The sequence below is a fragment of the Pristis pectinata genome, chromosome 2 (genome assembly GCF_009764475.1).
Source record: "Pristis pectinata isolate sPriPec2 chromosome 2, sPriPec2.1.pri, whole genome shotgun sequence".
NCBI lineage: Eukaryota > Metazoa > Chordata > Chondrichthyes > Rhinopristiformes > Pristidae > Pristis > Pristis pectinata.
Genome location: NC_067406.1, coordinates 142,221,474 through 142,241,899, shown reverse-complemented (window position 1 = coordinate 142,241,899; position 20,426 = coordinate 142,221,474). Strand labels below are relative to the sequence as shown.

The 20,426-nt window shown below is 43.4% G+C and overlaps 1 protein-coding gene across 8 annotated transcripts in view; it reads left to right on the top strand.

Annotated features, from left to right (window-relative positions):
* The window catches only part of LOC127567399 (broad substrate specificity ATP-binding cassette transporter ABCG2-like), a 65,490-nt gene that overhangs the window by 4,296 nt on the left and 40,768 nt on the right, over window positions 1-20,426 (top strand). For all 8 annotated transcript variants that reach the window (XM_052010265.1, XM_052010268.1, XM_052010272.1 and 5 more), the window contains 3 exons: window positions 2,019-2,239; window positions 5,902-5,961; window positions 12,117-12,231. In XM_052010265.1, coding sequence (XP_051866225.1) covers window positions 2,037-2,239; window positions 5,902-5,961; window positions 12,117-12,231 — 378 coding nt within the window. In that variant the 5' untranslated portion in view covers window positions 2,019-2,036. The remainder of the gene's footprint in view (window positions 1-2,018; window positions 2,240-5,901; window positions 5,962-12,116; window positions 12,232-20,426) is intronic.

The window sequence follows — 20,426 nt, the reverse complement described above, 5'->3', positions numbered from 1 at the left end:
GTGTACATGCCTACCTTGATGTTCAATGGCGTGACCATTCACCTTCCAGCCAAGCCTCTTCATGTGTTTAACTGGAGATGTACTGTAAAATCCTTCCCATTGATAAAACCAAGATGCTTCACAAAAGAATTAATTTAAAACAAATTTAATACTGAGCTATGTGTTAGGTGATCAGAATCTTGCTAAAAAAAAATATTGGGAAGCATCTTTGTTGGAGGAAGAGATGGATGGAAGGGTTCAGGGAGAGAATGTGAACTTTTGAGTGTAGGTCATTGAGAGTACGGAATTGCTTCGGGTTACTGTGCTGCGTTTGAACAGGATGATGCAGGGAATGATGCGTGTTCACTTTGGGATATTTTTGTATCTGATGTCATATAGAATTAGTGCACTAATGGGTGCAGGAGTTCTTCAGAGAGAATAGTGCTGGCTGCTCGATCTCAATCTCTAAAATGTTGTAGAAATATTGTAGACAAGCAGAAAAACTGCCACTTCCCGGGTCAGCAACCCCCCCAGGTTACAGAGGGGTTGCGTTCCTAGAAAATCACCCATGCCAAGATTTTCTGTAACCTGCGCCCTTGACAAAAATGTTTCTTTTGCATTTTGTGTTTGTTCAGTTATTTTTCTCACATAATTTCCATTAGTGTGAATCTGAATTCTGTATCTCAATTTTTTTTTTTCGCAGTAGAGCATAGAACAGCACCGGACAGGCCATTCGGCCCACTATGTTGTGCCGATCTTGATGTTTTTAATGTTTAGCGAGCTGGTCACCCTACAGTTATTGGCTGCATAGGGTGACCACCATGCAGAGCAGTGGGCTTGGGCAAGTAGTGCAGGAGTCCCCTGTGGCCGTGCCCTTCTCAGACAGCTGTACAGTGTTGGATATTGTTGGGGGGTATGGCCTCTCAGGTGACTGGGAGAGCTGCAGTGATTGAGGGATCCAGTTGTAAGGTCACAAACGAGGTTCCAGGATGTTCTGTTGTGCCCTAGGGTCAGGGACATCTCTGAGCAGTTGCAGGATCTTCTAAAAGGGGAGGGAAATGGCCAGAGAATGGTCGCTGGCAGGAGGTACAGAAGCCTGAGGTCCCACACCACCAGTTTCAGGAACAGCTACTTCCCTTCAGCCATTTGGTTCTTGAACCAACCAGCATAACCTTAATCACCACCTCAGTATAGCAACACTATGACCACTTTGACTGCAATGGACTTTTTTTTATTCTAATTGTGTTCTTTGTTGTATAATTTATGTTTATTTCATGCTTATGAATGTTGTGTCTCTGATGCTCTGTGCCTGTGATGCTGCTGTAAGTAAGTCTTTCATTGCACCTGTGCACACATGGACGTGCAGATGACAATCAACTTGACTTCTTAGTGTCTGTATTGATGAATATTTTGATTTTGGTCCCTAAATTTCCACAGTGAATTACCTTTCTAGTGGACTTAATGCACTGGTTATAAATCTTACAAGTGTCAAATCTAATAGAATCAGAATCAGGTTTATTATCACTGACTTGTATGATGTGAAATCTGTCATTTTGCGGCAGCAGTGCAAAGACATTAAAAATTACTATAAATTACAAAGATAAATAGTGCAATAAAAATGGAATAACGAGGTAGTGTTCATGGACTGTTCAGAAATCTGATGGCGGAGGGGAAGAAGCTGTTCCTGAATCGTTGAGTGTGGGTCTTCAGGCTCCTGTACCTCCTCCCTGATGGTAGTAACGAGAAGAGGGCATGTCCCTGGTGGAGATGGTCCTTAGTGATGGATGCCGCCTTCTCGAGGCGCCGCCTCTTGAAGGTGTCCTGGGTGGTGGGGAGGGTTGTGTCTGTGATGGAACCAGGCAGGTCTCTGAAGCCTCTTGCGATCCTGTGTATTGGAGCCCCCGTACCAGGCGGTGATGCAACCAGTCAGAATGCTCTCCGCTGTACATAGATAGAAATTTGCAAGAGGGGGAGAGATAGATTGATGATTAATTTACAGGACTGTTAAATCTGAAGAATCCTTGTGTTTTTCCACACAGTGATGGTAATGTGCTAACATGGAGAATACCGACCATACCAGCGATGTGCGGCTGAATAACGTATCTTCCGTCGTGGAACAGAGGCACTCTGACTTGTACAATCACGAAATATTCAATGGATCGACAGTCACTTTCAACAATATCTGCTACCAAGTGAAAATCAAACAGGGCTTGCTATGGAAACGGAAGACTATTGTGAAGGACATCCTCTGTAATGTCAAGTATGTATTGGTGGGGTGTAGCTATGATATCTACAGGACTGGCACCGGTCCTGAGTTTGTGGACTGCAGCGTAATTGTACTACAGTGTGAAGAGATGTTAGCTAGAAGTTTGACTGTGTGTGTTAGCCCCAGCAATGGTAGTGAAGGAGAGGGTTGAGGATGAGAAGTGGGAGGTAGTAAGGAAAGGAAAGCAAGAGAGAGGGTGTGTGTTTGTGTGTAGGGTGAGGCAATGGAAAACCCAGCACAGCCTCTGGATCTTAATGGCACCATCTTGCTTAAGTATGTATGACAGTCTCCAAACTGATAACATGCCGGATTAGGGGAGCTGAGCCGTTGAAGTGGGCATGCAAATGTGCAATAGAAGACTGTTGTTGCGGACTTGCCTGGAATTTCCCTGCAGTTAGTCAGAGAAGGAGGGAAAAGATGGAATGAAGAAGTTGTGTGACTGAGATATAATGCCGTGTCATAGCCAGACAGAAGTCGGTGTGTTTGTCAACAGTTTACTCCCTCAACCTTTGTAAATCCGTCGAATGTTCTGAGATCAGTCTCCTGGACTGGTCTGCCAAAGCAAGGTAACTGGTTAATGAATAACTTGGTTTATCACAGTGAAATTAAAGGTAATTTCCTCATCGTGTGGCCAACAGCAATGTGGACAGTTCTGTCACTTCAGTCAGTGTCTTTCTCTTGCATGTGTTGTCTGTGGGATTGTTTGAATGCTGCAAATTTCTCTGCAAATGAATCACTAAATACTTATAGCTCTGTTGATTAACAGGGGACGCTCATTTTGAGCCAGCGTGTGTATAAATCACTGAGCTGTAACGTGAGGATGATGTATGTTTTCAGTGACCACAACTACCTTTGGCATTTCTTCCAAGGCCATAATGGAACAACCTGCTTATGATTTTTGTGTCTATGATAGGGAGGGAGTGCCTTTTTATAATTCCCTGCCCTGTTATCAAATATCTCTGTAGCCTTAACTCTTCCTAGTGTTGGCTCCTAGAACACTTGCTGAGTCCCAGGTACGTTCCACTGCTTTGATCCACTAGATAATGTATTTGTCACTTGGCAGAATAGGACTGGGGTGTGTGGTCTTCCATCATGCCAAGGACCATGGTTAGATAGTTTTGTGACAGAATTATTTTGCTCTGAAATGAGCAAGAACGATCCGTCATTTTGTGAAAGGTAACCTCTTGTCTATTAAAGAAAACTTGGATCACTTCCCAAAACTCGGAAGCCATCTCTCAGCATAGGCAGATATTGATGATAAAATTCGCCACTTCCTTCAAAGTGCCGACACAGCCTTTGGTTACTTGAGGAAGAGGGTATATGAAGACCAAGACCTCAGACCCGGTCTACTCGGCAGCAGTGATCCCTGTCTTCCTATATGCTGCTGAGACCACTAACTCTGAACCCACACTTCAGTGGAAGGTCAAGCAAACCAACGTCAATGTCCCCTGTAACTGCTCGTTCTTGTACCCCCTCTCTCACCCCCATTGAGGGACCTGAAACAGCCCTTCCAGGTGAGGTAAAAGATGCGCATGCACCTCCTCTAACCTTGTCCACTACACTCGGTGCTCCCGATGTGGCCTCCCCTGCAGTAGCGAGACCAAGCACAGGCTCGGTGACCAATTTGCTCTGTACACCATGGCCATCCTATCCCCAGCTCCCAGTTGCTTGCCATTTCAACTCCCCTTCCCATCCACACCGACCTTGGCCTTTCCCATACTCCTTCCTTCCACCCCCCCCCCCCCCCCCCACCCACCTGCCTTTTGTCTCCACCCCGACCTGACTCGATCTGCTCGTCATCCTTCAACCCCTCTTCCCACCCTCCCTCAGTCCACCAGTCACCTCAGGCCCCTGGGTCGCCCTTCCCCTCCCCCTCCCCCTTTACACTGGTCATCTCCCCTCTCCTGATGGAGGGTTTCGACCCGAAACGTTGACAATTCCTTTCGGCCTACAGATCTGCCGAGTTTTTCCAGCAGATTGTTTGTTGCTTCAAATTCCATCGTCCGCAGTCTCCTGTGTCTCCAATGTCAGTGTCCTCCCCCAGGCCAACATCCCCAGTGAGGTGACCCTGGTCACACTTGGTCAGTACATTGGTAGGACATGTTGCCTGCACCCACAACAGCAGAAGCAGACATTCTGTTCCAAGCTCTGCCATAGGATTGTTAAAATAGGGGAATCAGAATATTGGATGTGTGGAACATCGCGACAGTTGGAGCCGTTGGAGAGTGGAGATGTTCTCTTCGACGAGTTGTGATTCATCACTTCATCGCTTTACAGACCAAATGATCCAGAGGAGGTGGCGGTTATCAGCACAGTAGACAGCTGCTGCCACAATCTCGATTGGTGTAAATACTCCTTCTGGGTGTTAACTGTAGCATCTTATACTGGCGAAGGGTAGTAGGTTATGTGACACTCCTTGAGCACCCTGGGCTGTGAGCAGAGAGCATTTTGATGTCGTCAGAGGGCAGTAACATGTCTCCCCCGTGAGGACAAGGCTCTTGTCCTTGGGATTACACCTTAGCATTCATATGGTAGTGTACAGGAGCAACGTGTGGGAGTAATATGGAGAGCTGGAGGATCTGTCCATATGATACAGTTAGCAGGCCACGGGAGTATCACCACCCTGACATTCCCTTTGAAGTTGTACATTTGGAAATGTGTTGGTCTTCCTTTCTCATCTCTTGCTCAAAGTCCTGCAACGTTCTCCTGACCAGTACACCTTCCCCAGATGGGTGCGGTGTTCCGAGAAGGCAGCCCCATCTCTTTGGAAAAGCTCAATGCCACACATCATCACACACGCACACACACACACAAAATACAGTATGAGGTCGAATTTCTGGATTGTATTTTGCCCCCATGATAATTCTGTACATCTCCCTTTCTGGCTCTACAACATGATCTTTATTAGAGCTGTTTTGTAACTGTTAATCCACAATCCATAGATTGTTTTATATATAATCAGTTCAAGATTTTTATTTGTGATTACTAAGCAGAATTTTATTAGGAATAAACTTCAGTTGCACCTTGAACTCTAATTAATGTAGCCTTTTCTGACGGGGCAACTGTTGGATAGACAGGCTCTAGTGTGTGACTAAATCTGTAGTCACTTGTCTTTTGAACCAGAACCAATAGAAACTGTTGTCTTTTTGTTCTGGTTCCGCCAGAATCAGGTTTATTATCACTGACATATGATGTGAAATGTGTTGTTTTGCGGCAGCAGTACAGTGCAAGGCAGAAATATCTAAAGCATTACAAAAATAAACGAGTGCAAAACAAAAGGAATAATGAGGTTGGGTTCATGGACCGTTCAGAAATCTGATGGCAGAGGTGGAGAAGCTGTTCCTGAATAATTGAGTGTGGGTCTTCAAGCTCCTGTACCTCTTCCACGATGGTAGTAACGAGAAGAGGACATGTCCCGGGTGGTGAGGGTCCTTAGTGATGGATGCTACCTTCTTGAGGCACCGCCTCAAAATGTCATTTCCCTGGGTACCTTTTATTTTCTTTATGAAGTGTTGACAGCTGAGTTCGTGCAGTTTTTGTAGCTGCGAATCAAGATTTGTGAATGGCATTATTTTGGAGGTTCTTTGCTACAGTTAACATCCTAAGTCACAGTTCAACATAGTTACACAACATTTCATTGCTATTTTGTTTTGCAGTGGTGTCATGAGACCTGGTATGAACGCTATTATGGGCCCAACTGGCAGTGGCAAGTCATCGTGAGTATTGTAATTAAGTCAAGACCATAGCACAGAAGCTCAGTGTTCCAGGCTGGGATTTTCCTTCCACGTCTGCCGCCTTCCATTCCACTTCATCTTGACCTAATAATTTAACCTTTTATTCCCAGTTTACTCTCATTTACTTAGTGGAGTCGAGTTTGTTGTCACATGCACAAGTCCATGTGTGCACAGGTGCACTGAGAAACTACTTACAACAGCATCACAGGCAGACAGCATCAGAGAAGCAGCATTCACAAGAAAAACATAAATTCAACATAATTTATACATAATTTTTACAAGAAAGAACACAATTAGAACAAAAAGAAATCCATTTTTATGCAAAGTGATCATAGTGTTGCTGTTCCGTAGTGATTAGGGTTTTGCTGGTTGGTTCAAGAACCGAAAGGTTGAAGGGAAGTAGCTGTTCCTGAACCTGGTGGTGTGGGACTTCAGGCTCCTGTACTTATGCAGCACCCCCAAGTTATTCTCCTCATGTGGGAATGAATTTTGCAGATCAGTGGAAGTTTGGAACTCTTCGCACAAAAAGCAGTTGAGGTTGGGAGGGTAAACTATTTTAGTACTGGGATAATTGCAGTAATTACAACGTAGAAGGAAACTGGCGTTGTGTCAGCTCACTGAAAGAGCTCTCCAATTAAATCCATTCCATTGCAAATTCCACAGGCCTGAAAATTCCTGAGATCCACTTCCCGAGTAACAATACTGGAGACAAAGGAAATGGAGTCACAGAGTCATCTTATTCCCCTCCGCCGATCTTCTTATTCCGGCTTCTGCCCTCTTCCTTTCCAGTCCTGATGAAGGGTCTCGACCCGAAATGTCGACTGTTTATTCTCTCCATAGATGCTGCCTGACTCACTGAGTTCCTCCAGCACTTTGTGTGTGTTGCAGCAGGTGGCAGTAGTACAGGCAGGCACGATGGTCGGCATAGACGTAGTGGGCCGAAGGGCCTGTTTCTATGCTGTACAACTCTGTGGGATGATTGTCCCTCAAACTTCCATTGATCTTTTTTGGAACAGTGTCAAAGAACAAAAATTGAGCCATAAGCATAGAATGGCAAGGAGAATCAGAGTGAGAGACGTCTGCAAGTTCAGGCACACCCCAGCTGGAGGGCTTTTATATCTCTCATCTGAATAATGTTGTACAAATACCCACTTAAACATCAGAATCTGAGCTGGTGTCACGCCACATCACTTGAAGCATGGCTCAGAAACTGATCCTATGGTCCATTCTGAATAACTGTGTTAATCAGAATAATCAAAACATTGGTCAATTAAAATTGGTAAATTTATTCTTGTCACATGCACTGAGGTACAGTGAAAAACCTGTCTTGCACATGGAGATGTATGAAGGTGAGGAAGCACGTATGAAGAGGAAAACAGAGTTAATGTTCTGGGTCAATGACTCACTGCAACTGCCTGGTTCTATACAAGACTGAAAGGCTGGTTACTGCAATTATTGATTTTATCGCTAAACCTCAAGGGCAATTGTGCACCAGATCAAAAAAATGAGAGAAATGTTCCCAAGTCTGTTTTGGACTTTGCTCGAACAGTGTAAGAGGTCATTGACAGGGGGATGAAAAATCAAAGTGACAGGCAGCGGAAATTTGGGGTCACCCTAGCTGACTCCAACAGCTGAGTAACATTTGTGTCACTTTGGTGGTGTAAAAATCCTGTTCAATCAGTTCTATGGGAATATGAATTTTATCATCAAATCATTGATTTGCTCTGCAAAAGGAAGAATCTTGCAATTACCAACTATTAGTACACCGAAGTTGTTGTATGGTGAGAGATTTGGGAGCAGTGAGTTGAAAGGGACCTGGGTGTCCCTGAATACATGTTGCTGAATGTCTGTAGGCAGGTGCAACAAGTGGTTAAAAGGGCAAACTGTCTTAGCCTTTATTACAAGATGATTTGAGTAAGAAAGTCTTATTGCAATCCTATAGGGTCGTTGTGAGAGTACACCTAGGGTATTGTGCACAGTTTTGGTCTCCTTAACCAAGGAAGGATGCGCTGGGGTATAGAGGGAGTGCACCGAAGATCCACCAGGGACATCAATGTTGCTGCATGGTCAGAGAATGAGTAGAATGGGGCCTTATTCTCCAGAGTTTAGAAGGATGAAAGGAGATTTCATTGAAAGACGACAATTCTCAAGGAGACTGACAGGTTAGATCCAGGGAGGAGGCTTCGCCTGGATGAGGACTCCAGGACCAAGCACCTTTTCAGAATAGGAGGTTGGCCGTTTATGACTCAGAAAAGGAGAAATTTCTTTAACTCGGAGGGAGGTGAAGGCTTGAATTCTCTGTCCTGGGGCTGTGGAGGCACAGTCAGTAAATTCATTTCAAAGAGATTGGTAGATTGCCAGACACAGGAAGAAAACCACTGAGTGTGGGGATGGTGCCACGAAAGTCAGCCAAGATCTCCATGAATGGCAGAGCAGGCTTGAAAGTTTGGTCAGCCTGCACCTGGCTCCTCTTTCTTATGTTTTTATCTCCAGAATGTTATTACCCACTTCTTCACTTGTACAAATAAGAGATCATAGCTTGCCAACCCAACAGTAGTACAGCCACTTACAGTGCGGACCCCCAACATTTAACCAGTGCGGACCCCCAACATTTAACCATATCTGCCCCTACTTTCTTTGTCTGTTTCCACCCAACATCCACCTGCCTCTGGCTCCCAGCTCCACCTGCCCATCATTCCCCACCCCTCCTCGATCCACCTATCACCTACCAGCCCTCTCACCCCTCCGTTCTTTATGCTGGCTGTCTTCCTGCTTCACTCTGTCCTGATGCACTCTCTCAACCCGAAACGTCAACAATCCCCCCCCCCCCCCAAACACACACACACGCACACACACACACACACACACAGCTCAACCCATCAAGGCATTCAAACAAGGCCCATGACACTGTAGTGGCCCACGGAGTCACAGAGTGGTACAGCATAGAAACAGGCCCTTCAGCCCACCCCGTCTATGCCGACCATCGTGCCTGTCTGTACTACTGCCACCTGCTGCATTAATTCCATATCCCTCAGTGCCCGGCTCATTCAAGTACCTGTCCAGTTGCTTCTCAAATGTTGTTACTGTTCCTGCCTCCACTACCAGATCCCCTTTACACCTCCTCTCTCTCACTTCAAACCTATGTCCTCTAGTTTTAGACACCCCTACCATGGGAAGCAGACCTCAGATATCTCCCTTATCTATGCCTGTTATAATTTTATAGACCTCCATCATGTCACCTGTCTTCCAATCCTGGCAACGTCCTTGTGAACCTTCTCTGCACCCTCTCTTACTCAATCACATCCTTCCCACAGTGTGGTGACCAGAACTGCACGCGGTGCTCCAAGTGCAGCCTCAACAATGTTGTATACAATTTTAACACCATCTATATCTAATCATGCTCTGACGTTGGTGGTTCTTTGCTGTAAAGTGTTTAAGCATACTCTGGAGCATAACTGCCAATACAAAATGCCTCCTCTGTAACTTGCAGATATCTTTACCCCAAGTTCCTTTTGAAAGGTGGAAGTCCTTAAGCGTGTCTCACTGGGTGGAAAAAAAAATTCCCCCTCTCAACTTTTTGCCCCTTACACTAAGCTTGTATCCTCTGGTTGTAGAGGATTTCCTGAGCCCCAGATAATTTTATGTAACTCCAGGGCCCCCTTAGCTGCCTCTGCTGCAAGGAAAACACACCCAGCCTGTTCGGTAACTCCTCCATCCCACAACCTCCCTGCCCTTCTGTGCCACAGCTAATGAAGGTGAGTATCCCAAATGCCTTCTTCACCACCTTACCTACCTGTGCTGCCACTTCCAGGGATACTTGTACACCAAGGTCCGCTCTGTTCCCAAAAGCTCTAGCATTCATTGTGTATGTCCTCAGTAGGTCAGACAAGGGAAGAGTTACGTTTCAGGTTGAGGACCCTTAATCACAGGGTGGGTGGAGGAAGGGGATGTCTCTGGGTAAAACCAGGGCGTAAACAAGGTTATCTGGCCAATGAGTGAATGGGAGTGGTTAGAGAGTGTGTAGATATAAGAATGTAAGAGTAGCAAAATGCAGAGCAGGAGGACATGGCTGGCAGGTGAGGCATGTTCTCCCTCCCATAGAGGGATAAACAATCAGACGAGCTGAGCCAAAACTTCACAGATGGACGACTGATACAGAGGGATCAAGGCTCGACAGGCTTGTCTCCACCATGGACGTATGATCCCTTTACACCTCCATCCCATATCAGGAGTGTCTGAGGACCCTCCAAGTTCCTCCTTGACCAGAGGCACAGCCAGTTCCCCTCTCCCAGGGCACTCGTTCATCTGACTGAACTTGTTCTCACATTGAACAACTTCTCCTTCAACCCCAGATCACCGGTGTAGCTGTGGGCACCCACATACACCCAAACTATGCCTGTCTTTTTGAGGGGTATGGGGAACAATCTTTGCTTCAGTCCTACCCAGGTCCACTCCCTCAACTCAACTACATTGATGACTACAATGGCGTTGCTTCTGAGCACATCTTCCCACTGAGTATTTCTAGCACTTTCACTTTTTATTTTAGATTTCCAGTATCTGCAGGTTTCTTTTTAAATTTTAATTGTGTGGCTTCTCTCGATATCAGTTCCTCCAAAGTGCATCACCTCACACTTATCAGGATTAAATTCCATCTGCAGTCACTGTGACCATCTTGCCTACTGATTGGTATCATCCTCTTCACTGTCAACACCGCCGTCCGTTCTCATACCATCTGTGAACTTCACTAATTATACCTGCTTGGTGTCGTGACGGTAGGATGAGATGGCGTGCCCGATAAAATTAGATCAGCTGCTCAATGGCGAGGTACATTTTCTTCTTGTGAGGTAACTAATTTCACAATTTAATCCTTTTCTCACCCAGAGTAAACAAGCATAAGTCCATGATTTAAAGAGTCCAAGTATATCTGTACATTTTGATTATTCTGTTTAGCACAATTGTCCACGAATGGCTTCATGTGCTTGAGCCAGGCTTTGAACGCCATGATCAATCTTTTAGAAACATGGCTATCTTCCACCTTTGCTCTTGTTTTGGACCATCTATTACCAGTTCGTCTCTTGGCAGCTCACGGACCAATTATTCCAAAGTTCTTTGGATTCCAGGTTTTTAGTCTCTGTAAACCTCAGATGATTGAAACATTCTGCTGCATATTCCCTACAGTAACTCACTTTCACATCTCCCAGCTCTGTCACCAGATATGTCGGTGATGGCTCAGTGGACAGCACTCTCCTCTCTGACTTCAAAGGTTCTGGGTTCAAGTCTTGCTCCAGAAACCTGAGGACAAAGTCCAAGTTGACACTCCAGTGGGAGAAATGAGGAACAACTGCACCCTTTGTGATGCCACCTTTCTGATGAGATGAGAAACTGAGGCACTCAACTTCACGGCTCTACCTGAAAATAGTTTGTGGTGGGAATGGTTTGTCACCGAGTCCCAGCCAATATTTCTCTCTTGATGTTCATTATTTAAACAGATATACAGGAATTACCACATTTCTGTATATGAGGGCTTCCTATATACAAATCAACTACAAATTTCCCACAGTACAGCAGTGGCTACACAGAATTGACTGTAAGGCACATCTGATGAAATAATCCATCACTGAGAAGCCACGCTCCAGTCACCTTTGATTTCCAAATTTTTTTTTAAGTTAACTGAATGACATGAACAAACTGTTGTAGATAGTAGATATTTATTTATTAGTAACGTGTACATCGAAACACACAGTGAAATGCATCTTTTGCGTAGTGTGTTCTGTCGCCACACTTCCGGCGCCAACATAGCACGCCCACAACTTCCTAACCCGTACGTCTTTGGAATGTGGGAGGAAACCGGAGCACCTGGAGGAAACCCACGCAGACACGGAGAACATACTAACTCCTTACAGACAGCGGCGGGAATTGAACCCGTGTCGCTGGCACTGTAATAGCGTTATGCTAACCGCTACACTACCGTGACTTTAGCTGGTGATTAGATTAATTTAGTCCAGTTATCTCTGCCCACCATCATCTGATGGGTTACTCTCACTCTGATTCCTGTGTACAATACTGTCAGAGAGCAAACAATTTTTTTTGTGTGGATTGATTTTTCTATTAAATAACAACTGCATGTTGCCTCCTAGTTTACTGGATATTTTGGCTGCCAGGAAAGATCCTACGGGTTTAAAAGGACAAGTGTTGGTCGATGGTGCCCCACAACCTGCTAACTTTAAATGTACCTCCGGGTATGTTGTGCAGGTGAGAATGTTTCCTTTCTGAAAAAAAGACATTTGAAGTATTGATATATTTTGGAGATCCCACCTGACAGCAATACATTCTTTTCATTGCACAGATAGACTTGTTTCTTATGAATTGGCGAGGAGGGGAGGGAGCTGCAGAATTGGTGTGTCAGATACCTGACCTCAAATTACATACTTTGAACTCTGGAGGTCTGGGTGAAGTGTTCAGCTTTGGATTGTTCCTGTAACATGTTGTGAGAACCCAGCAAATGAGAGAGTGTGTGACTGTGTATTGGTGCAACTGCCCTGGGAACCAGAAAGGAGAGCAGAGAGTAGGGACTATTTAGCATCTGTGAGACAGGAAAAATTATGTTTCTTTTACATCAGTGATCAATATGGAACTTTTCATTAAGTGAAATATTAACTGCTTTCTCCACAGATGCTTTCTGACCAGCTTTTTCTGTTAGAGGTATTTAGTTTGTAACATATTTCATTGGAGCATAGAACAGGACAGCACGGGCAGGCCCTTCAACCCACCATGTTGTGCCGAAATAATTAACCTAACAATTAACCATCTCACTAAACTAATCCCTTCTGTCCACATCCCTCCATTCTCCGCACGTTCCTGAGCCCGTCTAAGAGCCTCTTAAATGCCTCTATCGTATCTGCCTCCGCCCCCACCCCAGGCACTGCATTCCAGGCACCCACCGCTCTCTGTGTAAAAAAAACTTGCCCTGCACATCTCATTTGAACTTTCCCTCTCTCACCTTAAATTCTTGGCCTCTAGTATCAGACATTTCGACCCTGGGGGAGAAAGATACCGGCTGTCTACTCTGTCCACGCCTCTCATAATCTTATCAACTTCTGTCAGGTATCCCCTTGGCCTCTGCTGAGCCAAATTAGAGGGTGTGTGCCATAAAGAGAGGTTAGACAAACTGGGTTGTCTGACCCCTCCTTATAGCACATGCCCTCTAATCCAGGCAACATCTTGGTGAACCTCTCCTGCACCCTCTCCAAATCCTCCACATCCTTCCTGTAACAGGGTGACCAGAATTGAATGCAGTACTCCAGATGAGGCCTAACCAGAGTTTTATCAAGCTGCAACATAACTTCCTGACTCTTGAACTCGGTGCCTCAACTAATAAAGGCAAGCATGCCGTATGCCTTCTTTACCACACTATCAACCTGTGCAGCCACTTTCAGGGGGCTATGAACTTGGACCCCAAGATCCCTCTTTCCATCAAGCGTTCTACATTACACACATTGTTATAGCAAAGTAAACTGGGGTTGTGAGAGTCTACACTGGGTTAGGAACTGGGAACATTTTCCAAAACTTTAACTCCTATAAGTTGCTACAGTGGAGATAGGAATACAGGTGTCTGAATCATTCCCTAGTGCACATCAATCATTTTATCCTGACTTTTAAATTGGAAGCATCTTTAGATTTCCATGTTTAATTCTTAAGGAGCATCAGGAGTCAAAGTGCAGTAGAAGCAGGAGCAAATTGCTCCCATGGTTCAGGATTGGGTTTGAGTGGGTATGTGAGGCACTGGACTAATAAACATTGGTTTCATTTACTACTCCAGAGATTTGAGCACAGAAGTGCACGCTGACGGTATTGTAAATTGGTTTATTATCGTCACGTACTGAGGTACAGTGAAAAACTTTGTTTTGCATCTTGTCCATATATATCATTTCATTACACAGTGCATTGAGGTAGTACAAAGGAAAACAATAACAGAATGCAGAATAAAGTGTTACAGAGAAAGTGCAGTGCAGGCAGACAATAAGGTGCAAGGCCATAACGAGGTAGATTGTGAGGTCAAGAGTCCATTTTATCGTTCAGTAGTCATAACAGTGGGATAGAAGCTGTCCTTGAGCCTGGGGGTACGTGCTTTCAGGCTTTTGTATCTTCCGCCCGATGGGAGGGGATAGAAGGGAGAATGTCTGGGGTGGGAGGGTTACTGCTGTATTGTGATAGTAATGTATGGGAATGAATGGGATTAATTGTCACGAACCAGCAACAAAAGAAACACACTGAGCATGATTCAGTGTTAAAAACTATTTTATTAATCACTACTTATGATAATACGTAAAATAAAAGTAAAAATGTTAGTATGTTAGAATTCAAAAATGTTAAACCTTGAACGTTAACCCCAAAACTAAACTCTTCGTGTGTGTGTGTGACAAAGTCCAAAACTCCCAGTTCCTGAATGGTTCTTAAAGTTCAGTTCCGCAAGCCATAAGGTGAAACATGAGCAAGGGCTTCTTCAACAACCACCGTTGTCTGAAGATAAGATGTAGATGTAGAAAAACATAGAGAGAGTACATACGAAATCCAAATGTTCCACGATGGAACCCAAACGACACTTCAGTGTTTACTCGGTAGTGACTTCCTCACCCCGAAAAGCATCCGAATCGTGGTCGTCCACACACAAATACCTGTTTCCTTCTACAGGTCAGCAACAAAGTGAACTCCACCGGATTACTTCCAACTTCCATACATGGATTTCAGTGGCAAACACAGTTATTGTTTCTCATCCATCGATAGAGAAAACAAGCAGGCTGGTGTCTCTCTCCCTTCTCTCTCTCTCTCCTTCTTCTTCTTCTTCTTCTGACTTCTTCAACAACGTCATTACGTCCTTTATCTTCTATTGACGTAAGCACGCCCCACACACACATACACACACACTCTCTATCTTAAAGGGACTTTCACTGAGTCCATAACACCTCCCACCTAAAAAAAATTTTTCCCAAGAAAAATTCAACCGCGCATACAGTTAGTAATGTTAATAATTATCATGCTACACAACTACAGACTATCAGATTAGTACAGATACACGTTTCCCATTTAACATTGGGAAAGACAATCAGCAATCACATTATCTTTGCCTTTAATGTGAGTTATCATGAGATCAAACTCTTGCAAAATTAAACTCCAGTTTAACAGCCTTCTGTTTTTGTTTTTGACTCGGCTCAGAAACACCAATGGGTTATGATCTGTATACACAGTCAATGGTTTCTGAGCGGTGCAAACATATACACTGAAATGTTGCAAGGCTAAAACAAGCGACAGTAATTCTTTCTCTATGGTGGAATAATTCTTTTGATGCTCATTAAATTTCTTTGAAAAGTAAGCTACAGGATGGTCAATATCATCAAGGTCACCCTTCTGCAACAACACAGCTCCTGCAGCTTCATCACTGGCATCTACTGCTAATGAAAATGGCTTTTCAAAGTCAGGTGTTTTGAGCACAGGATGGTAGCATAAAATGGCTTTCAGCTTCTCAAATGCTTCTTGACAAGAATCTGTCCAAACAAACTTTACTCCCTTCTTCAGAAGATTAGTTAGGGGAAGAGCAATATCAGCAAAATTTTTACAAAATTTTCGATAATATCCAACCATTCCCAAAAATCTTCTAACAGTCCTCGTACCTGTGGGAATAGGGAACTCAGATATTGCTTGAACTTTTGCCTGAACAGGAGCTTGCTTGCTTGCCTTGACCTACAACATAACCAAGATACGTCACAGTGGCATGGCCAAATTCACTTTTAGCCAAGTTAACTGTAAGGTTAGCCTTGGAAAGTCTTTCAAACAACCTTTCTAACGCAGAGATGTGATCTTCCCAAGTATCATTCCCAGTCACTAAGTCGTCAATGTAGGCATCTGTATGTTTTAACCCATGAATCACTGAATTAATCATTCTTTGAAATGTTGCCGGAGCATTTTTCATTCCAAATGGCAAAACATTGTATTCATACAATCCAGAAGGGGTTACAAAGGCTGAAATCTCCCTTCCTCTATCTGTTAATGGAACACACCAGTACCCTTTTAATAGGTCAATCTTTGTAAGAAATTTTGCCTTTCCCACTCTGTCTATGCAATCATCCACCCTAGGAATAGGGTAAGCATCTGACTTTGTTACAGCATTCACTTTCCTGTAATCTGTGCAAAATCTAACAGTTCCATCAGGTTTAGGTACAATAACACAGGGCGAACTCCAATTTGAAGTAGAATGTCTAATAATATCATTTTCCAACATGTATTTTATTTCCTGATCAACAAGTTTACTTTTTTCCACATTCATTCGATATGGGTGTTGTTTGATTGGTTTTGCATCCCCAACATCAACATCATGGGTAATTATCGATGTTCTGTTTGGAACATCTGGGAACAGATTTTTAAATTTTAAAATTAATTCTCTCATCTGTTGTTTTTGTAAAACTTGTAAATGGTCCAACTTCGTTTCAAGGTTCTCCAGGATATTTTGGTTTTTCAGTTTCGATGGAACAATATTTGGTCTAAATTGGCCTTCCTCAACATCAACATCAGGCATTCTAGAAACAACCTTTTCACCATCCACCAAGGCCACAACTGAATCCCTCTCATAATAAGGTTTTAGCATGTTTACGTGACAGAGTTGTGTTTTCTTGCGTCTATCTGGTGTTTTGATTATATATGTTAGATCAGTCACTCGAGATTCAATAACATAGGGTCCAGAAAAACGAGCTTGCAAGGGATTATTTTGGCTAGGGAAAAATACCAATACCTTTTGCCCCACTGCGAATGTCCTAGGCCGAGCACGTCTATCAAAATATGTCTTCATTCTTATCTGGCTTGTTTTCAGATTCTCTCTCGCTAGCTGGCAGACTCTCTCCAACCGAGTTTTAAATTTTTGGACATAGTCCAACAGACTCAAGTGAACTTCCTCATTAACCCATTGCTCTCTTAACAACTCCAAAGGTCCTCTCACCCTATGTCCAAACACAAGCTCAAACGGACTAAATCCGATTGACTCCTGGATCGATTCTCTAACGGCAAACAAAAGTAAATGGATACCTTCGTCCCAATCCTTGGTGTTTTCAAAGCAATAAGTCTTCAGCATATTTTTGAGAGTAGAATGAAATCTCTCCAGAGCTCCTTGAGATTCTGGGTGATATGCAGATGATACAATCTGCTTTGCTCCCAGCTCATAGACTATTTGTTGAAAAATTTTTGACATAAAATTACTACCTTGATCAGATTGGATTTCTTTTGGCAAACCAAACAAGGTAAAAAATTTTACAAGAGCCTTTGACACCGTCTTGGCCTTAATATTTGTAAGGGGTATTGCCTCTGGAAATCTAGAAGTGGCACACATGATGGTTAACAAATACTGATTTCCAGTCTTAGACTTTGGTAATGGACCAACACAGTCCACAATCACCTTCGAAAAGGGTTCACCAAAAGCAGGAATTGGTTTCAAAGGAGCCACAGGGGGTTTTTGATTTGGTTTACCTACCATCTGCCATGTGTGGCAGGTTCGACAAAACATCACCACATCTTTTCTCAAACCAGGCCAATAGAATTGTTTCAAGATCTTCCCTACAGTTTTATTCACACCAAAATGACCACCCAAAGGCATACTGTGGGCCAGGTTTAAAATCTCATCCCTATAAACTTTTGGAACAACAACCTGATGAATAACTTCCCATTCCTCAGTAACAGGAACATGAGGAGGTCTCCATTTCCTCATTAACACTCCATTTTTGACATAGTATCCAGTTGGCACTTTTTCAATCTCCTCACATGAAAGAGCTTTTTCTTTCAATTCTGTCAACTCAGGGTCCTTTGTCTGTTCCACCATAAAATCCTTCCTCGACAAAGACAAATCTTTAAATTCAGGCTCACTGTAAGGATGTTGATCCTCCAGTGAAGACAGAAAAGTCTCAGATAAGGCATCAAAATTTTCTTCCTGTTTAGGACTGTCACAAGGAACCACATCAGACTGCACCGGACTGTCTGTCTTGGCTAATTCTTTAGCTCTAGCTCGAGTCACCGCACATGATGGGTAAACATCTGAATCATCCTCAGACTCATCAATCCTTGGTTTGGTTGTTAACCGTACCACAGGATCACTTTCTCCACCTGCAAGGTCATTTCCCAATAACAAAGAAACTCCTTCCACTGGCAAACTAGGTCTTATCCCTATCTCGACTGGTCCTTCTACGAACTTTGACTTTAAAATCACCCTGTGAAAAGGGACAGACATGGTCTCACCTGTAACGCCTCGTACTAGATTTACTTCACCAGTGTCACTTTCTTCACCAAAATTTAAAACACTGTCCAGCAAGAGAGATTGACTAGCCCCAGTATCTCTAAGAATTTTCACTGGCACCTGGGGTGACTCATCATTCAGTGAAACAAAACCCTCTGATACATACGAATGGAATTCTTTTCTCACCTCCTCCAACTTTTCCACTTTTCCCTCTTGCAAGGACTGATCTTTAACAGCATCTCCTAAACCTTTTTGATTTTTAATTGCCTGAAAACAAGCATTGGGCCCAGCTTCCTTCTTTTTCTTCAAAAGGGCACAATTAGATATCACGTGGCCAGGTTTCCTACAGTAATAACAAGTACGCTCAACAGGTTTCTCCAGCCCTGGCTTCTTTTCATCTTTTCCTTTTTGATTACCTCCCAATTTAATCTCTGGTTTACCTGGATTGTCTTTGTAACTCTTTTGAAAGGTTTTAGGTTGTCCCCATTTGGATTTATGGGTTAAAGCATAATCATCTGCCAACCTAGCAGTTTCTTGTAAAGTTTCCACTGCCTTTTCATTTAAATATGTTGTTAATTCAGCTGGAACACATCTTTTAAAGTCTTCCACTAGTATCAATTCTGTCAATTTATCATAATCCCCATCTACATTTTTAGCCAGGCACCATCGTTCAAAACATATTCTCTTTCCATTGGCAAATTCCATATAAGTCTGATCTGCAGATTTCCTCAAGTCTCTGAATTTTTGTCTATAAGCCTCAGGGACCAATTCATAGGCCTTCAATATAGCTTGTTTTACCTTGGTATAATCAGCTGCATCCTCAGCAGACAAAGCAGAATAAGCTTTTTGAGCTTTACCTTTAATCACACTCTGTACCATAAGAGCCCATCCTTTCCTTGGCCAGTTTGAACTCACAGCAACCTTTTCAAAATGTTGGAAATACTGATCAACCTGATCTTCTTCAAACGGAGGGACTAATCGAACCTCCCTGCTGGCTGAAAAACCATCATCAGAATCAGATTCCGAACTCCTACGCTTCATTTGTAACTCATGCTGCCTCTGTTTCTCCTTCTCCTCACTATCCAGCTCCATCCTCTTCAATTCCATCTGCTTCATTGCTAGATCAGCCTCTATCTTCATCTGAGTTATCTTTTGTTCGGCCTCTAATTTCTCTCGTTCGGCCTCTATCTTTAACTGGGTTTGTTCTCGTTCAGCCTCTATCTTTGCCAGCTGCACCTGTGCCTCAGAAATTGCTATTTCACTGCCAGGAAACTGTTTTAACACTTCCTTCTCAAACACCTTCTTTTCCACATAATGGCAGCTATCAGTCTCTGAATATCTGCCTTTCTCATAGACTGCTTTACTTCTGTAAGGTTTAGCCTTGTAGCAATCTTTATCAGATCATCCTTTTTCGCCACCTCCAATCCCTTTTGGGTTGGTGACTCCAAAAATGCCTTAATATCCATTGCTGCTGGTTTCTACACACACAAGCCAATTAAAAAGAATTTATCAGACCTCCCTCAAAAATCTTTGGATTGAATCTCGAACAAATCTCGTCAATCTGGGAAACGATCCCAGACGACACTCGTTAACCTTGGGAACTATCCCGGACGAGCCCCCAATTTTGTCACAAACCAGCAACAAAAGAAACACACTGAGCATGATTCAGTGTTAAAAACTATTTTATTAATCACTACTTATGATAATACGTAAAATAAAAGTAAAAATGTTAGTATGTTAGAATTCAAAAATGTTAAACCTTGAACGTTAACCCCAAAACTAAACTCTTCGTGTGTGTGTGTGTGACAAAGTCCAAAACTCCCAGTTCCGGAATGGTTCTTAAAGTTCAGTTCCGCAAGCCATAAGGTGAAACATGAGCAAGGGCTTCTTCAACAACCACCGTTGTTGGAAGATAAGATGTAGATGTAGAAAAACATAGAGAGAGTACATACGAAATCCAAATGTTCCACGATGGAACCCAAACGACACTTCAGTGTTTACTCGGTAGTGACTTCCTCACCCCGAAAAGCATCCGAATCGTGGTCGTCCACACACAAATACCTGTTTCCTTCTACAGGTCAGCAACAAAGTGAACTCCACCGGATTACTTCCAACTTCCATACATGGATTTCAGTGGCAAACACAGTTATTGTTTCTCATCCATCGATAGAGAAAA